Here is a 27,003-nt window from a genome sequence, read left to right as displayed (position 1 = left end):
AAAGTAATGTAAAAGCCTGAGTCATGAGGAAAGGGATTGTATCACCTGATAGCCACAGAGAAAAACGGTGCACCAGTGGGCCAGCTTGATAGATCACAAAGTTCAGCGGTAGGTCAATTACTTTGCCTTTTAACTCGAATTAGAAATTCAAGTAGAACCTACTGAAGTTTGGTTGGGTAAAAAAACAGTGATCTGATGTAAGCAATAATAAATTTAACAGCCCTATTCTGAGAACTCAAATGCAAATTGACCTACAACACTGCAGTAGATTAAAAGCATCTATATTGCCTTAAGTACCAGAGCTGTAACTGCTTAGTTGTGAACAAAGAAACTTAAAATGAAATATACAGTATTGACAGACACAACATTATTATAATAGAAATAGCCAAAACCCATGAAGAAGGACACTTCCATTTATTTAAAATGACAAAATAATATTCCATTGGAAAAAAAAATGATGCTTTTGGGACTACTGGCCATGTAAAGACACAGTTATGAGTAAGGCTGTTGTTTTAAGTCTCACAAGAAAATTTCATCCTGGTTGATTAAAAACTGAAGTTTAAAAGTAATGAAAATAGACTGTTGCATATAGAACATTGGTACAAGGTGTAGTTCCACAGAAAAAAAAAAGTCTGATCCTACATTACAATAAAGGCTCACATTCAGCTATTCATGATAAGACTAAAGCCAGTCACCAGTTGTGGTATTTTGTTAGCCTCAGTAGCCTAGGGTACCAAAAATAAGACAGTTTAACAATATTTTCCATTTAAGTACATACTTTGCTTGCTGTAGGCCCTTCAAATTTTCTTTCCCTTGAGCTTTTGCAGGGGCACGTTGGTCTTCCTGGGCAGAATACACTAAACTGAACTAGTTAGTTATTTTCAAAGAAGCAGCTGATCAATTCAGCATATCTGAATGGTTGCAAAGCAGCTCTGCAGTTCCTGAGCCATGTTGGCCAATGCTGTCCTCCCAGGCACCGGGAAGGGATAGCAGTAGGGTCAGAAGTTACACTAGCAACTCTACCTGAACATGGGGGATCCAGCATTTGTGTTCTGGAGTCCTTCTGAGTGGCTGCATGCAAATTAGCAGTCTGGACTAATAGATGCCCTTAGTCCAAGAGATGCACTGCTTTAAGACAACCTTGCATCTTAACTGAGTTATTAATTATCTTCAAACATGCTGAAAAACAAATCTGTTCCTCCTCTGACAGAAGCACAATTTTATGCCTTAGGTACTATAGATAGCATATCCTGCTGCTATTACTCAATATAGCTTTTCACTTTCCTGTGCCCTCTCCCTAATTGCAAAATCAATTATCAAAGTTTGTTGAGTCTTCTAGCTATTCAGCAATTAAATGCCCTGTTTCATAGTACATGAGAAAATTAAGTTCCACTCCACCTGGCGTGTTTTACTGTAAAAGCTACCAGTGACCGGATCCTCACTGTGGTTAATTAAGCACAGTGAGCAAAAACAAACCCATTTTTTACTCTAAGAGTAGGTTTTTGTTTTGTGTGATAGTGCTGCCAGACAGTATGACTGCAATCTGTAAAGCTTTAGTCTTGATTGTATACACTGAGCTGCAAGCTCAGCATGTGCCAATACAGCTTCAAGGTGTTTTCGTAAGTGCTCTTTATGTGAAAGATTGTGCAAAACATCCTATCTAAGAAGACTCTGCCTTAAGAAACAAGCAAAAATGAAACGTGGATAACATTTTTGGCTTATGTTTTGCTGCAGAGCAGTATGCCATGCTTCTATAAAAGAAACCTAGGCCAAACTTCAGTATCACACAGGTTCAGTGTGGCATATATACCTGCAGCATGTTTCTCTCCTCCCCTTTCTGTGATGCAGAAAAAGATTCAAAGCTGTCGAAGTTCTTCAGAAGCAGAAGGTGCAAGCTTTCTGAACAGAGAGCCTCTGCAGAAGAACTAGCTTTCCTCTGACATCCTTTCATGTACAGCCAAGTACTTTAAATGTTACATTTACCAAATTCACTTAAAGGTACGTTTCTCCCCCTCACTCTTGTGAGGACCCCTCATTCTTATCCTTCTCTCTTCCTTTGCCCTGGCACAGTATGTTGTCAATGGGATATTCTTTAATGAAACTTTAAACAAAAATTGTGCATATATGGAGCCTACTCAGACTGCTGCTTATATTCCCACTAGTTAAAAATTGCTACTGTGGACCTTCAGGTTGAGAAACGTGTGCTTTGAATTACCTAGGGCCTTCCCAAAGAATTGGAGTGAAGCTTGTCACCAAGTCATTGACTGTAGAGCAGGATGCATAAGCTAATCAGCTGGTTAATGATGCAGTCAAAAGCTCAACCTTTAAGTTGAATATGCTGAACACATCTGCAACAAGGAAAGTACATGTCAATTATACAAGCTAAGTAAAGCCCCAGTGCTCTACAGCCTTTGCTGACCATGGAGCACAGTGAGGTCTTCCCCAAATATACTAAGGTGTGAATCTGGTGCTCAAACTGCTGTGGGGTGGGTGTGTGTGGGAAAGTCATCCCTTAATTTAGCTTTATTTTTTTTTCCCTTTAGTATAATAAAAAGATAATACAGGTCTGTTAACAGGCACTACCTTACAGGTACAGCAGTGCTGCAAAGCTGTGTGCCTACTCCGGCTTCCCTCCCTACCCCCATCGCCACATGAAGGACTACAACATTATTATTCCTTCCTCTCTCCTGTAAGGGGAAGGGGAAACATTTTGGAAGCTTTGCTTTACTGTTCCTTCACTATTATCCCCACCGAAAAGTGCAAACATCAACTTAGAGCAACCAAGTTTAACTCTCAGTTCCCAGTTTCTCTTCACATATTTGAAGAGAAGCATTTGGAAGTGGTAGCTTGTGTCAACTGGCTGATGTATTTTTGAATGGGGAGGAGAGGAGTGAGGGGAGGAATGCAAGTTTAGCTAAATCTTCCCCCAAAAGGCTGGTTTATGATGTGTACCACAGTGTCAATCTCCGCCGGACCCACCATCCGAGACACCTCATCAAACTCTTCAGGAGACATGGGCAGCAGATTTTCTGGAGACTGGAGCCTGGAAGGGTGGCTAATAGGAAGAAAACAACAGGGATAAAAGATCAACCTTCACTAAAGAAGTGAGGCACAGCTGGGCTACCATGGCTGGCCCAGAGCCCAAAAGTTCCACTCATGGGCTCTCTTGAGAAGAAGACCTAGCCGAAGAGAAATGTACCATGCTTTGCAAAGCAAGCATGGCTTTCAGTGACCAACAGGAATACATGGTGACCTACTTTCTTATTAAACAAGCCCAACAAGTGTTTAAGAACTTGCTTTTCATGGAATTATTAGCTCGTGTGACTGCCTACAACTTTTTTTTGAATGTAAAAATGTCAATTGTTTCAATGACGGCAGTTCATGAATGTGGCATGATCATATCCTCGGAGAGTAAAGATTTGTTAGGGGCACCTTAAATATCATGAAGATGGGTGAACTACAGCTGAAAAATTATGCGGTTCCTGGCAATCCAGCATTTACATGGAAACTTACACTTCAGAAACAGAGATTAACTCAGTCTTGATGTAGCCGTTTCCCTTGGGACCATCCAAATCCATAGGCTCTGGGGCTTTAATGCGAGAGAAAAAAAAAAAAAAAGCTTGTTTTTTTATCAGGTTTACCTCCCATTGCCATCTTTTTTGTTCCAAATAAAGCTTGTGACCCTAATAATACACAGGTCTTTCTTGTGCATTTTATAGCACTATGGTTAATTCATTTCACTTTTAGTCAGATTTTGCTTTTTGCTTTTCCCTATTGACACTGGGAAACAAAACCTCCCCTACAGCTTCATGTACTGAGACCACACAGCCAGTCTCAGTGTAGTGCAAGAGTCAAATATGACTGTCGTGGTTCCAGCTGTTAGTGGGAACCTACATCTCTAAATACATCACAGGCAAACAAAACTGAATTAGAGGGACAGAGACATTTTTTGAGCTAATCAGAACTTGTGTTGTTCCTCTTTAAAAACAGACTTCTTAACCTACTGAAGCTCAGGTGCCTGTTCTTCATCTGAGCAGCACTCAAACGTGGGTTAGGCTGCCAAGATGTTCGATCCAACTGCTGCCCTTTCTTTCTATGCCACAGGAATTACTCAGTTCCCACCTACCTCAAGAACAAACACACTTATGCTACGTGAACCGTTCATAGCACTCACCCTCCTTAGGCCTGGAGTAGTACTTGCCAAAGGCATTGTCTTTGGGAATATCTGGGTACAGAAATCTCAGTGGATTTTCAGGAATGTTCTCAGCTGCCATCACTTTGTAGTTGCGAATGATATCAGGGAAGGTAACAGCAGAAAGCTCCTTCTTGGTGTACGGTTCTACTGAATGGAACTGGGGCTCTACAGAAGAGAGAAGAAATGACTCTTAAAGGTGGTTTCAAAGCTTTTTCTAAAACTGTCCAGAAAAGCTGCAGGTAAAGTGAGCAAAAGGCTTATTTTCAAAGTGAGCACACCAGTTTTGAGGAGTAGGCAGGCATGTGGGAGGGACAACATATAGCGATGGCTGTAGGTGTGTTTTGTGTTCAGAGTGACGGGGTGACCTGTCCACGGAAATGAACCACAGTATTTTATGAACTCATTGAAGCTGTGCTGCCTTACCGACCTTCTGCCAGATGATGCCATTCAAGCTCTATTGCCTATTAGAAGCTCTGACCCTAGTACACCACTGGGGCTTTTAGGAAAAATAGAGACCCGTAAAGCCTTCCTGAAAGCCCCAAATGCTAGCACCCTTCTTTGCTCAGTTTTTGGATGCCTCAGGTATGAAGGCAACAAGGAGAAAGAAAAAAGAGATGATTCAAGTACACTCAGCACTTTCTCCCCCAGCTGTTACAGGTCTTGGGCTTATCCAAGTTAAATGTCAACAGCTGCAGCATCCTGGCAGGTGGGGTTGATTTAAGCAGTGTGATAAGGGGAGAAGCTTTGACAGGTCTCAAGGGAGGTTACATCTTTTTGCAGCTTTAGAGCCTCTAGGCTTCTCTGAAAGACAGCGAGAGAAGTAGCCTGGCTAATAGTGGTGTCAAGCTGTTTGTCTGACCGTTCCTGGAAGCAGGAGGAAGGAGAACTGCAAGGAGAATGAGGTAAGTGAATACATGGTTCATCTGATAAGAACAAGAGAAGGAAGGAACAAATTGAATGAGTTAAAGAAAGATGTTCGAGAAAAGAAGTTGCATACAAGATGAAGTAGGGCAGAGAACAATAGTCCAGGGGACTGAACAAGGCTGTGGTGAACCATTCCTGGGAGAGAAACAGCTGATGGGGAAGGTGATACAGGGCTGGAGAGAGGCACAGATTTGTGTGTGTCTGTACACAGCCCAGGTGGTTTGTTCTCAATAAACTTCCAGGTCAGAAGCAGTATTGGGGAAGTTTTAATAGTTCTACTTAATCAATTGTATGGCTTATGAACTGTACCCAGTAAGGCGTGGATCTACTGTGGTTTGTGGCCTGTAGCTTGTAAGGGTGGGACTGCTGGGTGGTGTATTGCACTGGTTCTCTGTGTGAAAGAGACGAGTATAAAGATTAAGTGTTCTGATGTAAGCCTGTGTTTTGAAGATCAAGGCGTTCTCTGTTACCAACTTACCGTTTTGAGATCCTTCTACCCAAGTAAATGTGATTGCTCCCTCTCTGCTGCTTTCACTGAACCTTAGTAAGAATGTTCCTGGACTTTGGTCCTTCAATAGAGCGCGTTCCTTCTCTTTACTGATGAATCCCATGATGCAGCTGTAATGTCAAAAAGAAAAAGTTGAGTTAGCATCTCAATAAAAAAAATAAAATAAGCTGTGCAGGTCTAGCTAGGAAAACTAAAAAGCTTTTCTTATTTTAAAGAACTAAAGTATTTATGAAAGCCTCATAGAAAGCTTTGTCCTGTGAACAGCTGGGAAGTGAGCAGGGCTGGAGCTGCCCTGTGGAAGCCATGAATCATCTCTGCTCTTCTCATCACTTGTCCTTTTGCTTGGTGGCTTATCCAAATGTTTTTCTGAGCTCGCAATATATAAACACATATATATTTTCTATCAAAAGTAGGCTGTGGAGGTAGAAGTCAAGTTACATGTATGCAATAGGGTTAAATCCAATTTTAACTTCAAAACTGTATTAAGGATCAGTGATTTTTCGTCTTCAGCTGATGAAACAAAGCTTGCTAGCTACCAGATTGCATCCACACATTTGAGTGATTAATTTTATTCCTTGTGCATGTTATCTATATCACTTGTTAAGCTTGTGTAACTTCTACCCCATAAATACATTATGCTCAGCAAGTTATTTGTGTAGGCAAGGAGGCCCATGTGGAAGTAATTTGAAAAAATTAAAAAACACGCTGGCCTGGACAAGTACTGGGAGGGAGTTGTACAAGCCAGCAATAGGTCAGAACTCTGATCAAGCCCCCCCAAAAAGGTCAGAATTTCTTTGCACTGTTTATTCCTCAAAGTACTTTGTTAGTAACAATAAAGGTTTGAGAAATAGCTGTGCTTCTTTGTATTGCTAGGGAAAATGCTCTTTGCACAAAATCTACTAAATAAGCATGATTTTGTTTAGAAACTTCAGGTGTCTTATTCTGTCTTTTAGATAGCGTGCTGTATGCAACAGATATGTTCTGTGGGTAATAAGTGTACTTTGCATAACAAGTCTTCTGCCTTCCTATCCCTCACATATGAAGAAAGGCAAGCGTTCTTGTAGCTGTAATGCTTAGCACCGTGCATACAAGGGGAGTCTGTGAAGTTGTGTTGTGTTCTTGTCATCTGCTCATTGTGTTTTAGGCAGTGAAACAAGGTTTAGACTGAACTCATCTCGACCTAGGGGTAATAATTTGACTTCTGAAATCAGCAATACCAGCACTCAAGGTTTGCTAAAATAGTATTACAGGATAAATGGAACTGATTTTCAATTTTGCACTGTCTTACTACACTACTGGTAAAGACTCCTTTCTGGGCTGGTACTGCAGATAAAGTCTGCCTGCTGCCACCTACAGGACACTCACAAGTACTGTTTGTGGGTGTCTTTTTTTTTTTAAGATGGATGATCACTTCATGAATTATACTTTGTTGTACTTTAGCCTTCCCTGACAAACACAAGACAGGCTCTGTTTTGTGGTGTGGGAAGAACCTACTTATGGTGGAAGAGACTCTACTTAAAAAGGCAAAAAAAAAAAAAAAAATATTCAGAGCCCTTCTCTTCTGAGACTTAAATAGCACAGCTTGGTCATCCAATGTTTTTGCTTTAAGCAGTTGCCTCAGTCAAGACTTCCTCACTGCTAGAAATTGGTTGCCTCAGGATTTTGTCTGTGAGTTGCACTTGATTTGATCCCAAGCGTCAGTACAGTCTCCCAACCTGATAATGCAACTGTTAACCCAAGTGAAAGCTTTGAGGCAATGACCACATCTCTGTTAGCTTCATTCAGGTCTTACCCATCATTCCAGAGACACAGGAGATGTTTCTTAATAAGCTCCAGAATCCCCTCAATCCACAGCCAAAAAGGGAAATTTTTGTCATTTATATTTTCCTGAAATTCAGAGGTAGGGTGGGGGGGAGGAGAATGGGAGAAAATGAAGCATGAGTTTTGTTAAATGGAGAGGAAGCAAGCTCTCAGTGCCATCGTCTTCCTGCTTTTGCATGTTTCTCCCCTTTTCTTCTCCACCACCCCCATATTCTTCTCTTTATGACTTTCCCCTCCTTTCTGTGCCCCTATTAAAGAACAACAGAAACTACTGGGAATGAGTCATGTACTGAATCTTAAGGCAAGAGGCGGTGAGAGAAAAAAGGCTGCCTGAACCCACAGTACTCACAGATGTGACTGGTTAACTCTTGTGCAACTGACTATGCTGGTTTAAGAACACAGGAAAGGATCTGGTTCTGGCCTAGGCAGGAATAAATAAATAAAACCCTCTCAGTTTTTAAACTGAGTTCATACCTTGCAGAATCTTGTCCAAGGAATAAGACCATCATGAGCTCCTCCACTTGTTGGCCCTGAACAGAGTAAATGGACATCAGTCATGTTCCATAAGTTACTTAAAAAGACTGAAAGGAATTAGAGGAGCAAGTTCTGAGTGTTAACTTGCAACTCTGAAGTGGTGGGCTAAGAAAGGAAAGAAAGGGAAGGCTATTGCACTTTATAGGCTACTGCAGGGAGAGCTTGCAGAGGTCCCCTCTGAAGAAGTTCACTGCATGAGACCGACCAAATGTGGCCCCCAGAGTGCAATGCGCACCTTGCCTAATGGGAACTAATTCATTCTGACGTTTTCTACACTGTACTACACCTAGTATTTACCAGTTAATTCTCTTCCTGGAAGCATTTTGCTGTAGAAGAGATTTTTTTCAAACTATAAGCTTTTCTGTAGGAGTTGAGCAGACCCTGCAACTTTTTTTTTTTTTTCCTGAGATTAAGAACTTTTCTGTTCTCAACTCTGGTGACTTGTAGGCTTTTAACCCAGGAACTCTGACTCCTGGGTCTGCCCCAACCATGGACTCTTCTCATTCCTGTTGTAATTACTCCCTCTCCTTGTTTTAATGTCAGTGTTTCATAATTGCATCAAAACTTCAAAGAAAATCCTATGCCATGACTACACTAGCTTTGTGGACCCTGACTGTATTCAGGGCACAATTCTTTCCAGTATAGACCAAGCTATGAATTTCAATAAAGACAGAAATCTTCTTTTCCCTCTCATTTCTTTTTCTTTAAAAACATATTGGGCTAAGGAAGCTTGTTTCTGATACTGATAATATTAGAGACCAAGAGATCAATGTTCATATCACAAAAGCAGTAGGTGAGCGGTATCCTGGTACCCTGTTAGATTCTGCATCCCCTTGCATTAAAGGATCCTGAATACATAACATTAAACTTCCTGATTTTTTTTTCCATGGTGGAATACTTTTAGCTGTAAAGAAGAGACTTAAATAGCATCCTTACTGTTACCAGAGCTTGACAAAGATCTCTTCTATGGTCAACTTGTATTTCAGAACTTAAATGTCAGAGGTTGCTCTGTCTTCATTATGATTAATCAGACTAACAAAAATGAGTCTCCTTACAGACTTTTAAAAGGTGACCTATTTAAATTAAGGAGATTGTTTTTTGTCAGATCTTATGTCTCTGGGAAATTAGGGAAAGGGAATTAAAGAGTCTGGAATGTTTTACTTGATACCTAGACTCCCTAACGCCAAATCCCTTGAAATATAAATGCTTTCTGAAACCTAAGGAATAGGGGAATATACTGAATCAATGGTATTTTTATCCTGAGTCCACTATGCTAAGTCAGTAGCTGCGATGGGTGCCCTGCCTATCAGGCAAACAGACCAGGAGTTTGGAGAACAAAACCTATGGTTGATGATGCTTTTACTAAGGACTCTGGCCTGGGAGACATTTAATTTGGCATCTCTTAATAGTTTCATAGTGCCTGCACTTTGGTATGGCAACTCTGTGTATACAGTATAAACGTTCCCTGTAGCTGGGGACAGGTATATCAATACATGTTTACTACGTATGTTTAGAACTTCTTCAACAGGCAGAAGTAGCTCCAGCTAGCAATGCCCTATCGCATGAACTGCTAGGATAGGACTGCAGATTTTTTCATGACCTGACCTTCTTTTGCAAACTCTATCAAGTGGAAAGCTAGAAAAAATTGTATTGCTACAGTGTGATATTGTATAAGGGGAAAAGGCTTGAGAGGAAGTGAAAACTTAAAACAGATTGCAGAAAACATGAACTTGCTTCAATTCAAACTGGCCATCTGCTTGTTCAGTGGAACTAAAAGACTTAAAGTGGTAGAAGCAGACCATACCAAGTAGCTTCTCTCCCAGCATGCTCAATTGATCTGCATTAAGGCCTCTCTTTGTCACAGAAGAAAACTGCCAGCTCAGAACTTCAGAAAGTTTAGACCACTTTGCATAAGGTGGATTCAGAAAGAAGGACAAGTTCTAGAATGGAAGGGAAAAATACAACATACAGTTAGCAAACATTAACTTTGGAATGCCACTTGAATCTATGAAAGTGCAGTGCCCAAACAAATGCAGATGTGAGAATGTATGTCAGCTTGAGACAACCCTCAAAACCGGACTGCTATTCTGATGGGGACTCTTTACCAGGAAGAGCAGTTTCTGGGACTCTGCTTTGGGTAGGTCTTCTCCCAGTGGGTCAGATTCCCAGATCACAGGGTTTGCATTTTCGAACATTTATTTGGCTTCTCACGGCGTATACTGAATACAATAAAAAATTTCCCTTTGTGGGTTCCAAACACTGCCCTGTTGGGGGTAGGGTCAATAAGTCATTCTGCCTCCCTCTCCATGCCCAAAAGCTGTTAGCAGTCATCTGCAGGGCAAAAATGTAGCAGCCACTTGCATGCAACTGATGCTTAAAATCTACATTAGTACAATTTCAGGAACTGTGGAAGCTCACCTTCTTGCACAGAGAGGTAGAAAGGTTTTTTGTTTTGCAAATACCTTGGGGTCAGTAGACAGCATGTTGAACCATAAGATAGAAGCCCATCCGCTTGGAAGCTGGCTCACGTTTGAGATCACAACAATGGGAAGGGACGTGGTCTGAAAGGGACACAGGAGGAAACATGTCAGACTATCCTATATCCCTGCTGAAGTCCTTCTTTATAGTACCCACAAACTTGTTTCCATCTTAATTCCCTGCTTGTACTGTCTTAATTGTCGTAAGTGACAGAGGAAGCTAATTCCATCTCTTTCATTTAAGACATACCTCAAGGTCTATTACTAAGCCAGGCTGGCACAGCTGTGTCTCAAAACTCAGGGAGTGAAGTTCTTCTGTTACGATGAGAGGACCCTTTGAAGAAGGAGGAAAAATTTAAGAAAACCTTTCAGGGATTGAAAAAGTCTCTCAGGGCCTGAAAATCCCTGGAGGGGAGGGGAAGGGATTTATTATGGGAAAACCCTTTTCTCTGAAGTTGCTTATTTTGGGATGCTCCTTGCTCTGGACTTCAGAGCTGGTTTGCAGGCCACAGTTAAGTGATACTGCTAACTTCCTAAAACTGCATGTTATAATGGGTACTTTATTCATCTCTCCTTTTTGGCTGCAACCAGAAGCCACAGCACAATTTCTAATTTCTGGAAAGTCCTATTAAAGCTAGATGCCAATGAGGGAGAGTTGAGAGGGATCATTCTGGCAGTAGTTCTCATTTGCAGACGTCTCCTACATAGGTAACTTCTTAGAAATGCTGAACTCGACTGGTAGTCTGTCTCCTGTGTGTTTCTTCATGGGGCTGAGTGGAGCATTGTCTTAAATGTTTGAATGTCATCTTGGTGTCATGCAAAAGCTTTATGAACAAGGTTAGCATTGCATACCTCATTCGTTCTGCTTCCTGCGTTTTTCTGTTCTTTCAGTTGCTGCAAACAAACAAACAAAGCCGTCACTCATTTACCTCTTTCACAACTGAAAGCAGTAGTGGATGCAAATGCTTGTGTGCTCTAGCTGCTCAACTGCATGTAAACTTGCTGCACCAGTGTCTGGTCCTATTTGTTTCCAAGCTGTGAAAGTATTATAATGCATACTACTCTTTTATAACGCGTTCAGCCGTGAAAGCGGGTACTGTGTCTTTATACAAGAGGCCTTATAGCAACAGAAGCAGTATGAAATCAGGAAGGATCAGATAAAATACTGGTTTATCGAAAGTATGCCTTTGAATTGAACAAAACTCTGGACATTAGTAGTGTCCCTTCTGGACAATGAAGGGAGACTTCCATGTTACCAGGTTCAAGACTTGCATTTTTTTTCTTTTCCTGTTGTAATGATGAAACCAATCTGATTTACCTCGTAATCTGCAAGTCAGGTGTTTTATAGTCTCCTGAAGGCACTGAATTTCTTGTAGCTGCTCCCTCTTAGACAATTTTCCTCTTCCAATGCCGAATATCTTTAAATTACTCTATGCTTCTCTGTCTACGGAACCTCCCCTGAAAAGCCCAAAATAGTTCTTCAAGGCTTCTTTCTCTTACTCCTCCAACATGCTCATTACAGGATAAGCTGTATGGCAGCAAATACTTGTCATTGAAATAGGGCCAGAAAGGCAATCAGCAATAAGCACTTCAGCTGAAACAGGCCAAAGATTTTGAAGAGATGTTTGTTCACAGTTCCTTTTTTTTTTTTTAGGAACGTAAACACTGACTTCAATAATAAAAGCAAATTGTCTGCTTCCTACCACACCCTCTGCCCACACAATTAAATGGATGTCAATAAAAGAAAAAATCCCCTACCAAATGCCTGAACTCTGCTGCTAGACTTCCGTTAGTAGATTCTTCCATGTTCATTACTTTTGTGTTTGTTCCCAGAATATTAAATTTCCTGAACCTTCACAAAGAAAAAAGAATTAGAGGTCTGGAATCCATTGAAAGAACCCAACGTTAGTATACCAAACTGTGATGCCACATACCCTTTGACTGAGTTCTTTTCGCTTACATCTCTGTCAAAGAAAAAAAAGATAAAATCATCTAAAGATTCTGCCACAGACGCAGCAAATCTGTTTAATAGCTGACTGAGAACTGGTAAAATGCTTCTGTGAAATCTGTTGTGCAAGAGTCAATTGGTTCAAGCAGTCAAAACAAACATTGCCTTACACAAGCTAACTTTTTACTGAGGTTCATGCTTTTTTTTTTAATGGGTGCCTAGGTTTTAACTCTTGCTCTGAAATGAGATATACTCTCTTTAAATTTGCTTTTAAACAACATCACTTGTTGAAGAAATCAGTGCATCAATTAAATCAGTTTTTCCACCACTCACAATTCTACTGAGTTGCATTATCTGGTACACTTCTCAAAGCCTCTGCTTCCAAATAAGAATTTCTTTTCTTTTCATCTACTCATGCTAGTTTTTGGACCCTAGAGCTGTTTCAAGCGAAAAGAATGGCCCTTGAAGACTCAAATAGGAAGACAAATCCCTTTCGTGCCTTTACAGCCGCTGTTGTGACTTTGGAGAGTCTGTTACACTTCCATGCCCTTAAAGCAAGTGTTAAATTCACCCAAACTAGGTTGTTTATAAAGAGCTGAGCTTGCTTGTGAAAGTTCAGGTAGAAGCCTGTATCGATTACTCTAAGATCTCACTTGTTGAAAACATGTTAAAGGGAGAAAGTTTATACCTCTAACGCAAGACAGCTTTAGAATTGCCAGATTCCTCGCTAAGGGCTATCCAAAACACAGGATATTCTAAAGACAACTGAAAAGTAGGGAAGCTGTATGTGCCTGGAAACAGAGTTCAATTCTATGCTTTCATCTCTGCTTTCTGTGCTAGCACAAGTGAAACATCCACAGCAGAGAGAAGTGGTTCAGCAGTGCACATGCTGACCAAGTGCTGTTCTGTGCCCAGGCTGATCTAGCAGTAGTGAGCTCTCCTCAGCACACATGAACATGGCTGGCAGTAAGAACTTGAGGCCTTCTGTCCTTTGTGACATGCCACAAAACTGGGGAGAAAGACTTAGACCAGGGGTGTAGGGGAAGGATGTCTATTGTGATGGAGAACCAGCCTACTCCAACACTTACTTAATGTGACTGCCTTCTGGATTTCTGAACATGAGGCCTGCTTAGTTTTCTCATAGAGAAGAATGAGAAAAATAACAACATACTTATCAAACAAAACTTTCACTTTCAGGTTGTAGTTCAGTTCCTGCAATTTCACCAGCAATCTGGAAAGAAATTAAAAACAAATAAATGACGGAACTACAAAAGACAGCTGCTTTGCTATAGTGCTGCTTATCACAGGTATATTTGAGCAGCACAGCTCAGGAACATGTATGGGCCCCAGGCGTGCTCCATACAAGGTAACAGATGTATAGTGACAGGATAAATTAGCAGTGTCTGTAGAACTGATGCAAGTTCCTGCTTTAGAGGAAAAATAGGTTGGCAAATGAGTTACTTTGCATGGAAAAAATAGCCTGCATGTATCTGATCTACTATCTGTTTGTATTTCTCAGACACTCAATTGTCACCACGCCTGGTAAAGGGTAAAACCTGAATGCAAGTTAAACTTTGATAGAAGACATCCCCCTGCCACTTGGCACTTTGCTCATCCCCTTGACCTCAGCACTTTGGCTACTGTGTAATGCGTGCACTCCTCCCAGCTGTAGGAAGCCAACAAAATGAAAGGCTTACTGCAAAAGAAGGGGAAAACATACCTGAGCTTCACAGTAAACTGTACGCCTGTCTTAAGGACTAATGGCCTCTGAGGGTGGGTTGGCATGCAAGGCTGTCTCTCTACCACGAAGGAGCTATGGAAAGAATAGATTAAAGACAATTTGATTTATCAGTGTTTTCTTTAAGGTACATGAAGCTACATACAAAACAAATTTCAAAAGAATGGTGATTTCCTAGTAGTACTGCACACTAATTCATTCTGTTTCAATGGGTACAGAGTTTGGTGTGGCTTTCTTTTGCTCATTTCAGCAGGCCTAGGAATGTTTAAAGCGTAAAGTGACTTTGTGAGCCATTCATGCATTTAGGAAACAACCCTTAGGTAGGATGGAGTGCTATCTCAGACTTCCCTGAAATCAAAGTGTGTAAACACTGATGCAACTCACATAATCCAAATGAGGAGTGTTGCTTCACTTGCTATTTTCAGCTTGCTAAATTCTTATGCTTAGTGTTGTAACATACACCCAAGAGCTAGATAAACTATCTGGGGATTCAGTGAGGGCTAGCTGACACCACAAAGCAAATTCCTGAGGCTAACCTGTACTGATGCACCCCAAACTGTTGCTGTTGTAGGTGCCTTTTGTAGACACAAACCCTAAAGTGTTTCTATTAGCGAGTCCTAGGCAGGGGGGAGATGTCTCCCTCCACTGTACTTGCACATGAGAACTAACAGCAGCTGGACTAACACAGCTCTTCCTTGTTGCAGTTCACTTCACTGAAAAGCGATACCCGTTTCCTCCAATTGAAAGCTAGTGGTCAAGGCATTGAATGGCAGTTTGGAAACCCAAGTCTCAGCCCCCATGTAGGGGGTTACATGCTGTATCTAAGGCCCTGCTCTTATCTGCTAGTTTCAAGTCTTCTGCAGCATGAATTGTCACCTACTGTATGTTACAGAATGGGACTCAGATCTTACATGTAGCATCTACCAACTACAGTAACTTGTATCACAGATAGTAGAGGGTAGGGCTGGCCTCCCTATGTTGGAGACAGACAAGATGCATCCAGAGACAAAGGGGTGGAGAATCTAGTGTGTATTTATCTTGGGTATTGCTTGATGGGGCTGGATTTGTGTCCAGTTGCTTGAGGTGGCTTGTAGGGCTGCAGCTGAAAGCAAGAAATGGATTGATAGACGAGGAGCTTGACTTTTGTAATTACTGCATGTTGTAGCAAGCTCCTGCTGACTTACAGGATGACAGGTCACAAACCCTTTCCACAGGCCTAAACCTGTGGAAAGGTGAAACAGGATAAATCTCAAAAAGTGGTTACTTAATTTAATGTTTGTAACAAACTTAGGAAAACCTCAGAAAGTGCAAAGTTAGTGGGCCTGAAATCCTGAGCAAACAGAAGGGAAGATTCCATCCGTTCATTCACAGTTGCAAAAAGACCCTTCTTGTCCGTTACCTCTGGATAAGCTGTTTGAAAAGACTGTGTGTTCGGTCCTGCAGAACTTGTTTGTTTTTTGTGATGGGATCGGGGTCATAAGTAAGCTTCTGCTCCAGTTCCTCAAGCTTTTTGAGCTGCTGACGAACTTGCTGCAGGCTTTCAGCAACAATGGTGAACCTACAATTACAGGGTGTCATTACTTTTAGCATGTTTTTTGTGTTGTAATAATGTTGAGACACCAGCAAGGTAACTGTCTCTAAGGAGTACACAGTGCACAAAGAACACTTTTGCATTGGAAAGTGGTGAAGTAAAAAAAAAAGTGACATGTAGTTACGCTGTGACAGAATGAAAGCGCATAACATAAATAATCAGCGTATTTGATGGATCTGGTGCTCCTTCGTAACACACTTCAAGTGTTTGGCCAACCCAGTCCTTGTCTGGAGACTTACCAGTTCTGTAGCTGGTCAAGGCAGGCATTGGGTGGGCCACCGATACATGCAGTCTGTTGTCTGTGTTTCCACTCCACCAGCTCCTCATTAATAAGAGCACTCTGTGTGTGCTCTGTGGTGTTCAACAGCTGTATTATCTTGTTCACCACTTCCTATAGGGAATGTTAAATTACCCTGTTTATTAAAAAAATTTTAATACAAAAAAGCTAAGTGCTGTTTTAGCTAATTCTGTGTTTTGTAAAACTTTGCAAGGACCTCAGAGTAATAGTTTCTACCAGCAGAGGATGTTTCCCATAACATCTACTTCTTTGTAGCTAGAATATTTGCTAGATTAAGTGGAGAAACAATGTATATTCAGTAAGCTAAAGAGCCAGTGTCCCAAGCGTATATTTGGGACCACCCAGTGCTTGCTGAAGACTTCAGCACTGCAGTAAGAGTGAGCAGCACGCTTAACTAAAACATAGCTGTAAACATCTTAGTTGTTTTTTCCTCAAAAACATGATCGATATTGCGTTAATTCCTCTCATTGTTCTTGTAGCTTTACCTAACAGTTTGATAAAGAAAGGTTGCTAGAAGAGAAATATAACTGCTTAGTGATATTCTAGATTTCCAGGAAGGATTGAGAGAACAAAATCCAGCTTGAAGTGAGAGCAGAAAAAAATTGCTACGATTTGATATGTCAAACTAATGAAAACGAACGTGCATTCAAAATAAAGTGCTGTTGCCTTCTGAAAAGAAAACTAATGCACTACCTTTCTCTTGATGTCAAGTAACAAGAACATCTTCTTGAGATTCATCTGTTCTTTCTTATATTCCTCCTGTGACACACCATTGGGCTCATGCTCTGTAAAAATAAGTCCAAACTGTGAAGCTGAGGCTAAAGGACAGCAGCAGGCCTTCTGAGAACAGAGAAGTAAGCAGGGGGTGAGGGAAACCACGGAGGAAGAGAACTTCATGGCTAATGTCAACTGAAGTGTATCTGTAAAGCTTAAGGGAGGAAATATTTGGGCCTTCTAGATTTTTTTCTCCTCTTCTCTCTTTTGAAAGGACTCTCCACTTAAAGCATCAATGCAAGACAAAGTATCTGATATGAGTTTGCTTTTGATGTCATTACTTTAAGTGGAGTTCTTTATTGTGTAGACGCTGCTTTTTTTTTCTCATGCTGACTTCAGACATGAATCACTCATGTTACCTAACCTGGAACCTAAAGTTAACTCTTACTTCAAGGGAGGATATTTACAGCCTTCTGAGAGAAGCCCATGCTGATAGCTCCCATACAGTGGCCCCACTGACCTTAAGTTAGAGGCTCCCATCCACTTGTGGAAGTGCACCAACTACAAAGACCAAGACTATGGCTCAAGGTAGTAGTCAGCCCTCTTCTAAGGGCTAATCGACTGTAAATCTGTGTTGGAAACTGAAGGGTCTCTTGTTCGTTTCTTTTGAAACAAAGTCAATAAGATCTATAGAATGAACCCTGTGTGGTCACACAGTCTACAGTGTTTGCTATTTCTAGGGGCAAATAGAAGTCAAGGACAAAGAAATGCTGCATTAGCAAAAAGGCTCCCTTGTAAGATCAGATTAAGAGAATCCATTTTGGGGATTTAGGTTTCAGCATAAAGCAGAACTGATGAGGGAGGGACGTGATCAGTAAGTTCGGCTGCGTATCATGTAGTTTAGCTTCCTGACATACGACAGCAGAGTTTACTCTTATGAACTGCATGCAATAAGGCACATCCTTGATAAATTACTCACCTCTGTTCTGCAAGGTTTTACATTTGAAGTCATATTCATCTTGCACGTCCTCTAATGTCTTGATGTCTTGTTCCACATCCTATGAAGTGTAAATGAAGATGGCCACAATTACTCAATATTTCCACGAGAGTTTAAAACCAATCACCTTATTTTTACTTGTCACTTTAAAAAGTCTTTTATGCACTGAAAGCTTTTCAATGTGTGTGAATCAATAAAAATTGCTTTAAATACAGCTGTAATAACACTATACTTACTATAACACTGTTTTTTACAGCCTTAACTTTCGCGTCAAGTTCCTTCTGTTTGTCCAGCATCCCAATCACAGTGTTCTGTACGCTCCCCACTTCCATCTGAGGGAGGCAAGTAGAACAAAACCAGAAATCAGATCTGAGTGAACCAAGAGTAGTAGAGGGGTTTTTTTATTAATGTTAGTTAGTGGCTTTTGTTAACAAATAGCCTTACAAAGCATTACTTATTCTCATAAGTCATAGCAAGGTTTTATACAAGAGTTCAAGTGAATTTGCAAGGAACAGGGAGGATTAAGAAATTCCTTTTGTGTGGCGATGCTGCATTTTTCATTATACCAATAAAAAGCTATAAACACTGTTTTCTTTGCACAAATCCATTCTCCTATTTTGCTTATTTTAATGCATTTTTCTAAATATATTCCAAGAAAAAAACTGTGCTGAAGGCTGGATTACATCTATGTTAAATGTTAGATTCATCCATTCAGGCAATGGGGAGAAAAAGGCTAAGAGGGAGGGCAAGGTAGCTTGGTGTACAGGCCAATGGGATAACCTCTTATGCAATTTATTTTTCCTACAGGACAGTAAAATAAATTTTAGATCTCAGTATAGCTCCTTTGAAAGCTGGAAGCTTTCATTTAGGAAGTTTACAGCATTACTTCACTCAGCAAGAGTTGCAGTAACTTGAAAGACACGATTTTTGTTCCACGTGTAACTACTGTCATAGAATGGCTCGGGTTGGAAGGGACCTTAAAGATCATCTAGCTCCAACCCCCCCAAATCCAATCTAATACTATTTGTATTAGACATGTATTGTTCTTCCAACACAGGACAGTCAGGGATGCATTGTTGCACTTAAGCTGAGGTCATCTAGAGAATTTATCTATAAACTGGTAAAGGTTCCCCATCACAGACTTAATCAGGCCACCAGGGCAATCTGAGCATACCCTAATATAGAGGAGGTCTTTGGTTTTTATGATGCTTATAATTATGCTTGTTTTGGGAAATGAGAACCTTTATTGAACTTATTAGAAAGCAGAGGTAGGGCATGGTGTTTTACATAGTGCCAACAGTAAGTACAGGAAGATTTGGTTTCTTTTTCTGATTTGGACCATCTGGCATGCTGGAAAGGCAGTTCACGGCTTTTGTGTCATGAGCCAGAACAGAAACTGACAGCTGTACTACAGCTACAAGGTATTTGGGAGTGGCTTTGCCAGAGTGGCTTTTTAGAGAAGCTATTTTGGACACAGTTGCATTAGGCCCATTGTTGAAAGCCAATGCCCAAATGTGCTTGGTTAGTCATCACTTCATTACTACGTAAGTGGATTACATCTAGCTACACAGTCTGCATGACTTTCCCTACTGCAGAATTCTAAGGCGATACAGTTCTTGGAAAGGAAAACGTGACATGCATTGTCAGAACCGATGAGGAAGGGAGAAACGTATGGCTTTACGTATGGTTCAGAAGGAGGAAATGAGATTTTTCTTTTTTAAAAAACAATACTTGAAGGTAACTGGGCAGGGAGAATGCAGCATCGCTTTCACAGAAAACCACCAAAGCTCAGCTGGTCAGTACAGAGTAAATTGGGAGTAAAATGCAGAAGAAAAAAAGCTAGAATCTTGAAGAAATAAGGGAAGCACTACTGATTAAATAGAAATAGTGCTTGATTAAAAAAAATCTGATGAGCACATCAGGTCGTACTACAGAAGAATTAAAAATAATTTACCTTTTACGTTACCCAAGGAATCAGAATTACTTTCTGGCCCTTTCTCCTCTGAATACTTCATACAGCTCAAACTAACTGGTATATGCCAGTGTTTACTCTTCCATATTTAAAAATCATGTTGTTAGGCAAAGCAGAAACAGCCTGTTTGCTCTGTCTTTTTCCACTCTCTGTCCCAAATAATAAGAAAGGGCAGATATGACCGCAGTAGACATCCCAAGACTAACTTACCTGATTAGATAACTGGGCACTGTTCAGTATTTTCCTTTCTTCTTTCAAACAGTTGTAGATGATCATTGCCATGTGTATTGGGTCTTCTTGGAAGTTATCCTGCCATTAGAGACAGGCTATTGTTAAAGTTCATAAATGTAATCTCGTCTTCCTTTAAACCAATTGGCAAAAAGTTTGTGACTCTAAGCCCTGAGGCACTGGTCATTGTTTGCTTCAAGACTACATGAAGTGCAACTGCTGCAACTATCTAAGAGAACAGTTTTCTCTGCCTGTTATTTCACTGTTAGTTTACAAAGAGACTGTGGGACTTGTCTCCAGCCCTTCTCCATTGTTTTGTGCCATTACTGGAAGAAGGCAGAAAATACACTGTAGTCCTAGAGACAGCTCCTCTTCTCTTGAGACCCACCCTTCCATTCCTTAAAGCTGGAGCTGCTGGCTTTGAAGGGCTGTTCTAGCTTGATGGGGGCAGCTCTTGCTCAAGGATGTAAAGGGGAGTGGTTTGCTGCCTCTTAGGAACACAGACAAGGCTGGATACAAATTCAGTCCTCCTGCTTGACACACGCACCAAGTTGAAACATGCTCTAGGCTAAGTACTGCCTTGGCAGATGCTGAGTTGTCCCAGCCCTCTTGACTGAGAGGCTGGTCCTGTTCTCAGAAAACATTCCCCCAGGCACCCACCCGCGGTGAGGATAAGCTAAGTGTGTGGGAAATCAGATGTGGAGGAGGTAACCGTGGAAGATCCTCTAGCACAGAACCCTGCAGGGAGGATGGGACGACTGGCAAAGGAAACTAATGAAGTCCACAAAAAATGTTCTGCAGTGCCCCCACTACCAATCACTTGGTCCTTTTCTTTGCCGGTATGATACATGCATAGAATTGTTGTATAATGACAGATCCCCTGCTATTTGTTGTGATTCTGTAGCTCTATGGAAAGGATTTCTTCCACTGTGTTTCTTCTGCATCTCCTTTTGACTTGTTAGGACACCAAAGAAACTAACTGGGGAAAGCATGGGGTAAGTGAATGACATTCATGTAGGTGCTCCAAATATGTAGTCAGCACCTTACTAACTTCACTCTCTGTATTGAGAACTCTCAAACTGTAACCGTACTCTTACTGAAACTAACTTTCTAACTGTAGCCAATTTAAAACAGAGAATAGGAATGTTTGAATTCTGAATACTTAAATTCAGGGTTCCCAAATACGTTGTGAAAAATCCCTCCTGGCAGGGTAGTCTGCTTAGAGACATCCAATCGCAGTACCAAAGCCACTCAAGCAAATACACAGGCACACGTCCCAGGCATACCTGAAGGTTACGCTTGCTTTTCCTTATGTTGTGTTGCAGCAGAAAGTTGTTTTCTATCAAAAATCGACTGAACTGATCATCGAGCTGTGACAGCAGGTCATGGAACAGCACCGTAGCAAAAGAGACGTTGTTGGCTGCATGTTCCCTAGAACAATTTAAGGCGTGCTTGTGTTAGGTACTTCCAACCAGCGTTCAAGAAATGCATGCAGGAATACTTTACTATTAACCCCCAGCTCCAGTTGTAATATGTGCAAGCAGTAAGAATTACCTTCAAACATAAGCCACTTTTATTCTCTCACCTTCTATTTCACTTTCCTTGATAGAAAAGTGTTCCCTTTCCTCTGTGCTACTGTCGCCACGTTCTCTGCGACTTCATTTACCTGTTCCATGCATGTCAGGAAGCTAAAAGTGACCCTGACACACATGCACATTGTTCTACAGTTCTGGAAAGACACTCCACAGAAGCTTTGGAAAAAGTACACAGCACGTAACTAGCAAGAGCCTGAGATGCCAAAGAAACTGATCTGTCTTAAAACAACCCCTTTTGTTAGGGACTAAAGGGGATTATGAGATGGTACACATTACTCTAAATAGGCTACGTTCCTGCCCCTCTTTGGGTCCCTCAGCCACGCAGCTACTGAAATGTCCTACCAGCAAAGGTTCCCCTGGCAGCTTGCCTCCCTAGCACATGCAGAGTTACAGGCAGCAGCAAAATACAAGAACCCTTCTTGTCACATAACCCGGAGGTCGTTTTCTGTGCTTACCAATCCTGGTTTTCCAGCCACTGTGCCAGGTACTGCCTGATTTCCATGGGAAAGCTGTCATCGTATAGCTGGTGAACTTGCTCCAAGAACTTGGAGTCAAGTTGCTGTAGCTGGTACCACTGAGTCATTCTGGGGAGGGGGAAAAAAATCAGTGTAAATAATTAACATTTGAGCTGAATTGGTGAAAACTCTGCTTTTCTTTAAAAATGAAGGCGTAGGAAGGAAAAGTGTTTCCAGCCAACAGAAGCATGTTTTGTATGGTGACACTTTGATATTGGCTTTGTTTTAATTAAAATAGAATTTAAGAAGAATTGCAAATTAAGACTCTCTCTGCATTATTTGATGAAAAATAACTCCAAGTTAAATTACCCTTCCCTACGAAAACGGGGATTTCTTTCCTCTGAACCCCTTTCACAGCATCTAGGGTACCAGCAGTGTTACCGCTCTTTCTTGTGTAGTAAGGATGTGGGAATAAGTAGCTGTGCGCCTGATACTTGTACAATACAGGACTTCTCCTGTGATCTGGAAGTGGAAAAAGCCTGTCTGGAAAAGCAGAGACTCTTCTGGGGGCTCGCTCCTCAGGTACTGCTGCATTCGCACTCACCTGCTTTGACAATGGACTGGATCTCAGTCACTTTAAGTGAAGACCTTTTGGAAAAACGTTCTGTACGTTGCGCTTTAGTTCCAGCGCTCAGACTTTCAGGCTACGTTCAAGCAGCCGCGGGTTGCGTGAAGTTAACTGACGGGGCTGAGAAGCTGTCGCTTACTGCAGGGCGGCCGCGAGTTCTGCGGCTGCAGCAGCGGGGCAGGTAAAGGTCTGCCCGGGGTGGGGGGGGGGGGGGCGCGCAGGGCGCTGAGGTGAAGCCCCTGTCGGGCCGGCGAGGCGGCTCCGCGGAGCAGGGCGCGGAGGGGGACTTTGCCCGGCGGCGGACGGGAGGCGGGGCGGGGTGCTCGGGGCTGGGGCCGCCTGCCGGAGGGGGCTGAGGGGAGGCGAGGGAACCCTTGGTGAGGCGCGGCGCGACCCGACCCCATCTCCCCGTGCCCGAAAGCGCCGGGGGAGGGGAGGGGAGGGCAGTGCCCCGGGCGCGGAGCCGGGGACCGTTGGCGGCCGTTGGGGGTGCCCGTTGGCGGCGCGCACTTACCCGTCGGACGAGGCAACCCCGCGGCTCCGCTCGCGCCCGCCGCCAGCGCCCACAAATAGCCGCCGGGCCGCGGCCATGGGGGCTCGCCGCGGGGCCAATGGGAGCCCGGCCCCCGCCGCTCGGGCCAATAGGCGCGCGCGGCGGCGCCCGGAGGCCCCGCCTCCTTCCCCTCTCCTTCCGCCTTGGAAGGGGGGAGGTTAGGAAGGAGCGCGGCGGCCGGGGCGGGCGGAGCGCGCAGGCGCGGGCAGGCCGCGCCCCACGTGACTTCGCGGAAAAGCGGCCGGAGCCCGGCAGCCGAAACCGAAAGGGCCGCGCGCGCCCCCGCCCCACCCGCGCGCCCCCGGGCGGCCATCTTGTGGCGGGGCCTCGCGTGAGGGGGGGGGGGGCACGGAGCCGTCGGGTCGCGAGGCGCAGCCCGGGCTGCATCCAGCGCCCCTACAGGAGCCAGGGCTCGGTGTGGGGTCGCCCCTGGCGCTCGGCCACCTGAGGCTTTTATCGTTACCCTCCCGATAAAGGCGGTTCGCTTTCTCTCGCGCCCGCTTTCCTGCGTGTCAGGGCTTCGGGACGCGCAGGGCCCGAGGTCGTCGAACTGCAATCCCGACAGCGGCACGGCAAAACAGAGCACAGCGCAGTTTTTTTCCTTTCCTGTTATTTTGGCTTTGCAGCTGCAAAACCCAGTGAAAACACAAGCACGGTTAGTAAAAGTGTTCACATGCAGATGTTTCATCTCTTCTGGCAGAGTCTGAGAGTGACCCTTTCGGCACGTCTTTCTCTCTTTTTCCTCCTTTTACTTTGTCAGAACCCTAATCTTACTCAGTGGCAGAAGGACAAAACTCACACTGCTTTTGTAGAAGGAGGCTTGCCCTGCATATGTTTATTTCATACAAAATGACTTGTTTCTTCAGTGCAGCAAATAGCTGAAGTGCCTTCCAATTAAATGTTAAACCTGCCCTTTGCAAAATGTATTTTAAAGGACAATGAAAACTAATGCCAGAATCTGTTTCACAATCCTATTCAGCAACACAAAAAATCCGATGTTCAATTCTTCTCGGGGAGCAGGGACAAAGGAGAGAGAAACGTTCTCGTGCCACGTCTGGACTTGTTTCTTTTATAATATTTCTCATGAGCTTTAGATGGACAGAAGCCATCTGCCGTTTTGTTTGTATTAAGATGGTGAAAATGGGTTGGAACAAAAAGACACGCTATGCAAGACAAAGTTGTTTGTTGTTTCGTAAGTCTGTGTTACTGCAAGAAGACTCTCTCTTGTATCTTGAAGAACTCCACAAAAGTGCAGGTATCCGACTTTAAGCCAAAATCTGTTTTTATTCATCCTGGTCATATAAATTACAGATCTTATCAAATGTATATACACAATTGTCTTGTTTTGGAAAATCATTTATACATGATGCTTTCTGAGAGAAAATATGACTTCCTGTCTGCAGCTGGCTTTGAATCAACTCAGATTAATCAACTACAGAGAGGTGTTTGTTCATTTAAAATCAATCTAATGCAGTATTTTGTTGATGGATGGAATAATCTGTTTCTGCTCTAACAGATGTTGCTAATTAACATCAATACTGTGGGTGAAGGGGGTGAGTAGAAGCGTGAGTAGTAGAAGGGTGAGTGAAATAGAGAAATGAAAGCGAAATCCAGGTCTAACTGACTCCAGGGGGTTACGTTTTCACCCTGGATATCTGATTTGTGCCTATTCAAGAAGAGTATAAAGTGCAAATACATAATTGTGTATTTTAAGAACTTTGCATGTGTTAACCATTTATTCTGCACACAAGAATTAAATCTTAATGAGGCTACACACATGAAAGACAGTGGCCTTGGAATTGCCAGTTTATTATTCCATTAACAGTTTTTAGGGATAGTATTGAGGGGGGGAAAAAAAAAACTCGAACAAGCAAGCATTAATCTATGCCTGAAACAAACAAACAAAAAAAGGCAGTATAAAACCAGTTGTTCTGCTTATTAGGTGAGTTTCCAACAGGCATATAACATTGTCATGTATCACAAATTGCCCAGTGGTCAGATGATGTTGCAGCTCTTCAGTAATTACTTCTTAAAACTGCCTCCCAGTCTGCATTTACCAGGTAGTGTCCAGCCCGTGTGTCAGATCAGCACTTTTAGTTTGTAGGCTTTCTGATAGTGCTCAGATACAAGAGTAAGTACTGCACACAGATTTACTTCCCCCTGAAAACAGTGGCAGACTTTACTAACCCTGTCTTCCAGCTGCAAAAATGAAGACAGAGCCTTTTGTCACCACAAGTTTTATGTCTGATCACCTCGTAGAACTCCTTTCTCTACCTAGTCTTGCCTTCCTCTCTCCCATGACTTCTGCTGCGGTGGCAGATAAAAACCTATGCTCGAGGTAGTTCATCATTGGGAAAAAATAACCCCTGGATACCTATGGGACAACTGAACTCAGAGGGATGAGAATCTTAAATTAAAAATAGAAGCTAAACCAATGGCATACAGAAAGATGATTACGATTTCATGTAATAAAAACTGATTCCTCCAAACACCTTAAAGTCTTTATTTGTCCTTATATGCTGTTATCAGAAGCAAAAAGTTCTGTTCTTGTACTGTCATATTTACAGCAATTTTAAGGCCAGTAATTCTGCAAGTAAAAATTTATGCCTGCTGCACCCAACTGGAGTCAAATGACCTACAAGCCAGAAAGGATTTGGCCTTTTATCAGTGAGGACAGCATTATAATGGTTTCCAGGAAATGTTGGTTTACAAAGATGATGAAAAAAATATTTATGAGACTTTTAACCCATCCAGCGTCCACAAGATTCCAGTATGTGAAGTTCAGTCAGTTGAGTAAGGTGAACTCAGCTAGAAGGAAAAAAAAAAAAAGGAAAAGATCAGTCTTAAGGCAATTACTGCTGTTCATTCAAAAACAACTGCAATCAAACCTGCTCCAGCTCCTTTGATAACCTTGCTTGCTGTACTTCAGTATAGTACCAGCTCTTCACATGGGTAGATTGTTGTGTGAATTTGTAGTAATAAAGAAAAAAAACTCCGTATCATGCCCATTCTCATTTAGGAGGGTAAACAGAGTGGAAAAAGGAAATCAGGAATGTTAAAATATTCCAAAACTATTTTCTGCCCTAATTTCTAGCAGAACTTGAGCACATGTCTACCAAGAGCCTCCAGAAATTCACCTACCATCTAGTAGTTCACTGAACTACTTCTCTAGTACCCTTAAACTGCAACGTGATTTTATTTGACTCTCCCGCCTTATCGTGTAACTTTTTGTGTGGTTATGGCCCCAGAATATGGTGATGATCGCAGCTGGTTTGGAAGCTCTAGACAGAGCTGGTTTGAGAATTATTGTGCGTGCTAAAAAGAAACCACAAATGTTTTTGAACGTGATGATAAACAAAAGTGAAGCCAACTTTTCTTTTCACCCCTGAAACAGGGAAATGCAAATACACGCGTAATTCACAAATGCAATTCGGAAGGTCAGAACTATTTTCATATATATAAAACAAATGAAAGATGAGTGTGGACACATCTCAAATCGGAGTGGTAGCTTTTAACCCCGAATTTTCATTCAGACTACTACTTCAGTTTTAGCCAAAGAACCAGTTTGTTGTGAGCGCTACCAGAAAAATGTTGAAGAAGCAAAGGAAAATATTTTGCTTTTGATCAGATTTTCGGCTTGGTCTCTTTTAAAGAATTACTCTCTTGGTATGTAAAGTTTCACTGCACTTCCAGACAGCCAATGACAGCCAAGAATCTGTTTTGTTCTGTTTGTAGATGAGGAGGAGAGTTTACAGGGAGGCATTCAGAGGGGAGTAGACAGGCTTTTAAGGACATAACCATTTTAAGCTCATAAATCATTGAATATA

General features: G+C 42.2%; 3 protein-coding genes across 6 annotated transcripts in view; 1 reads left to right on the top strand and 2 right to left on the bottom strand.

Moving 5' to 3' along the window:
• Positions 1-395: 395 nt before the first annotated feature.
• Positions 396-23,282, bottom strand: STAT1 (signal transducer and activator of transcription 1). 3 transcript variants are annotated; one of them, XM_048058201.2, is made up of 24 exons: positions 23,138-23,282; positions 21,996-22,124; positions 21,232-21,376; positions 19,928-20,026; positions 17,982-18,077; positions 17,728-17,806; positions 16,728-16,819; positions 15,976-16,127; positions 15,545-15,703; positions 14,128-14,220; positions 13,579-13,638; positions 12,394-12,423; positions 12,218-12,311; positions 11,312-11,353; positions 10,710-10,793; positions 10,445-10,543; positions 9,787-9,922; positions 7,923-7,978; positions 7,420-7,514; positions 5,598-5,737; positions 4,175-4,360; positions 3,514-3,589; positions 2,953-3,055; positions 396-2,348 (listed from the first exon to the last, which is right to left on the bottom strand). In XM_048058201.2, the coding sequence occupies exons 1-24, from the start codon at positions 23,212-23,214 to the stop codon at positions 2,325-2,327; spliced, it is 2,346 nt and encodes a 781-aa protein (XP_047914158.1). In that variant the 5' UTR covers positions 23,215-23,282; the 3' UTR covers positions 396-2,324. The 3 variants fall into 3 exon arrangements, with proteins under 3 accessions (XP_047914158.1, XP_047914159.1, XP_066855149.1); XM_048058202.2 differs by having other exon boundaries at positions 2,980-3,055; XM_066999048.1 differs by lacking the exon at positions 23,138-23,282 and adding an exon at positions 22,600-22,621.
• Positions 23,283-23,570: 288 nt separating this feature from the next.
• MYO1B (myosin IB) overlaps positions 23,571-27,003 on the top strand; it is a 185,761-nt gene continuing 182,328 nt past the window's right edge. Inside the window, exon 1 of the mRNA XM_066999045.1 lies at positions 23,571-24,431. The gene's annotated coding sequence lies outside the window, so the exon portion shown is untranslated. The remainder of the gene's footprint in view (positions 24,432-27,003) is intronic.
• The window catches only part of STAT4 (signal transducer and activator of transcription 4), a 45,015-nt gene continuing 42,971 nt past the window's right edge, over positions 24,960-27,003 (bottom strand). For both annotated transcript variants that reach the window (XM_048058203.2, XM_013187492.3), the window contains exon 24: positions 24,960-25,984. In XM_048058203.2, the coding sequence (XP_047914160.2) occupies positions 25,958-25,984 (27 nt within the window). In that variant the 3' untranslated portion in view covers positions 24,960-25,957. The remainder of the gene's footprint in view (positions 25,985-27,003) is intronic.

Source organism: Anser cygnoides, chromosome 6 (genome assembly GCF_040182565.1).
Source record: "Anser cygnoides isolate HZ-2024a breed goose chromosome 6, Taihu_goose_T2T_genome, whole genome shotgun sequence".
In the NCBI taxonomy this organism is placed as follows: Eukaryota; Metazoa; Chordata; class Aves; order Anseriformes; family Anatidae; genus Anser; species Anser cygnoides.
This window is presented reverse-complemented; position numbering and strand designations above follow the sequence as displayed.

Excerpts from the sequence above, each read along its gene's own strand:
- STAT1 (XM_048058201.2), bottom strand. The coding sequence starts at position 23,214 with ATGGCCGCGGCCCGGCGGCTATTTGTGGGCGCTGGCGGCGGGCGCGAG. Across the intron at positions 14,221-15,544 it reads TTCAAACAGCTTATCCAGAG|CTCCTTCGTGGTAGAGAGAC; the intron begins GTAACGGACAAG and ends TTCTTTCCATAG. Across the intron at positions 9,923-10,444 it reads TGCTGTCTACTGACCCCAAG|AACTTGTCCTTCTTTCTGAA; the intron begins GTATTTGCAAAA and ends CTTCCATTCTAG.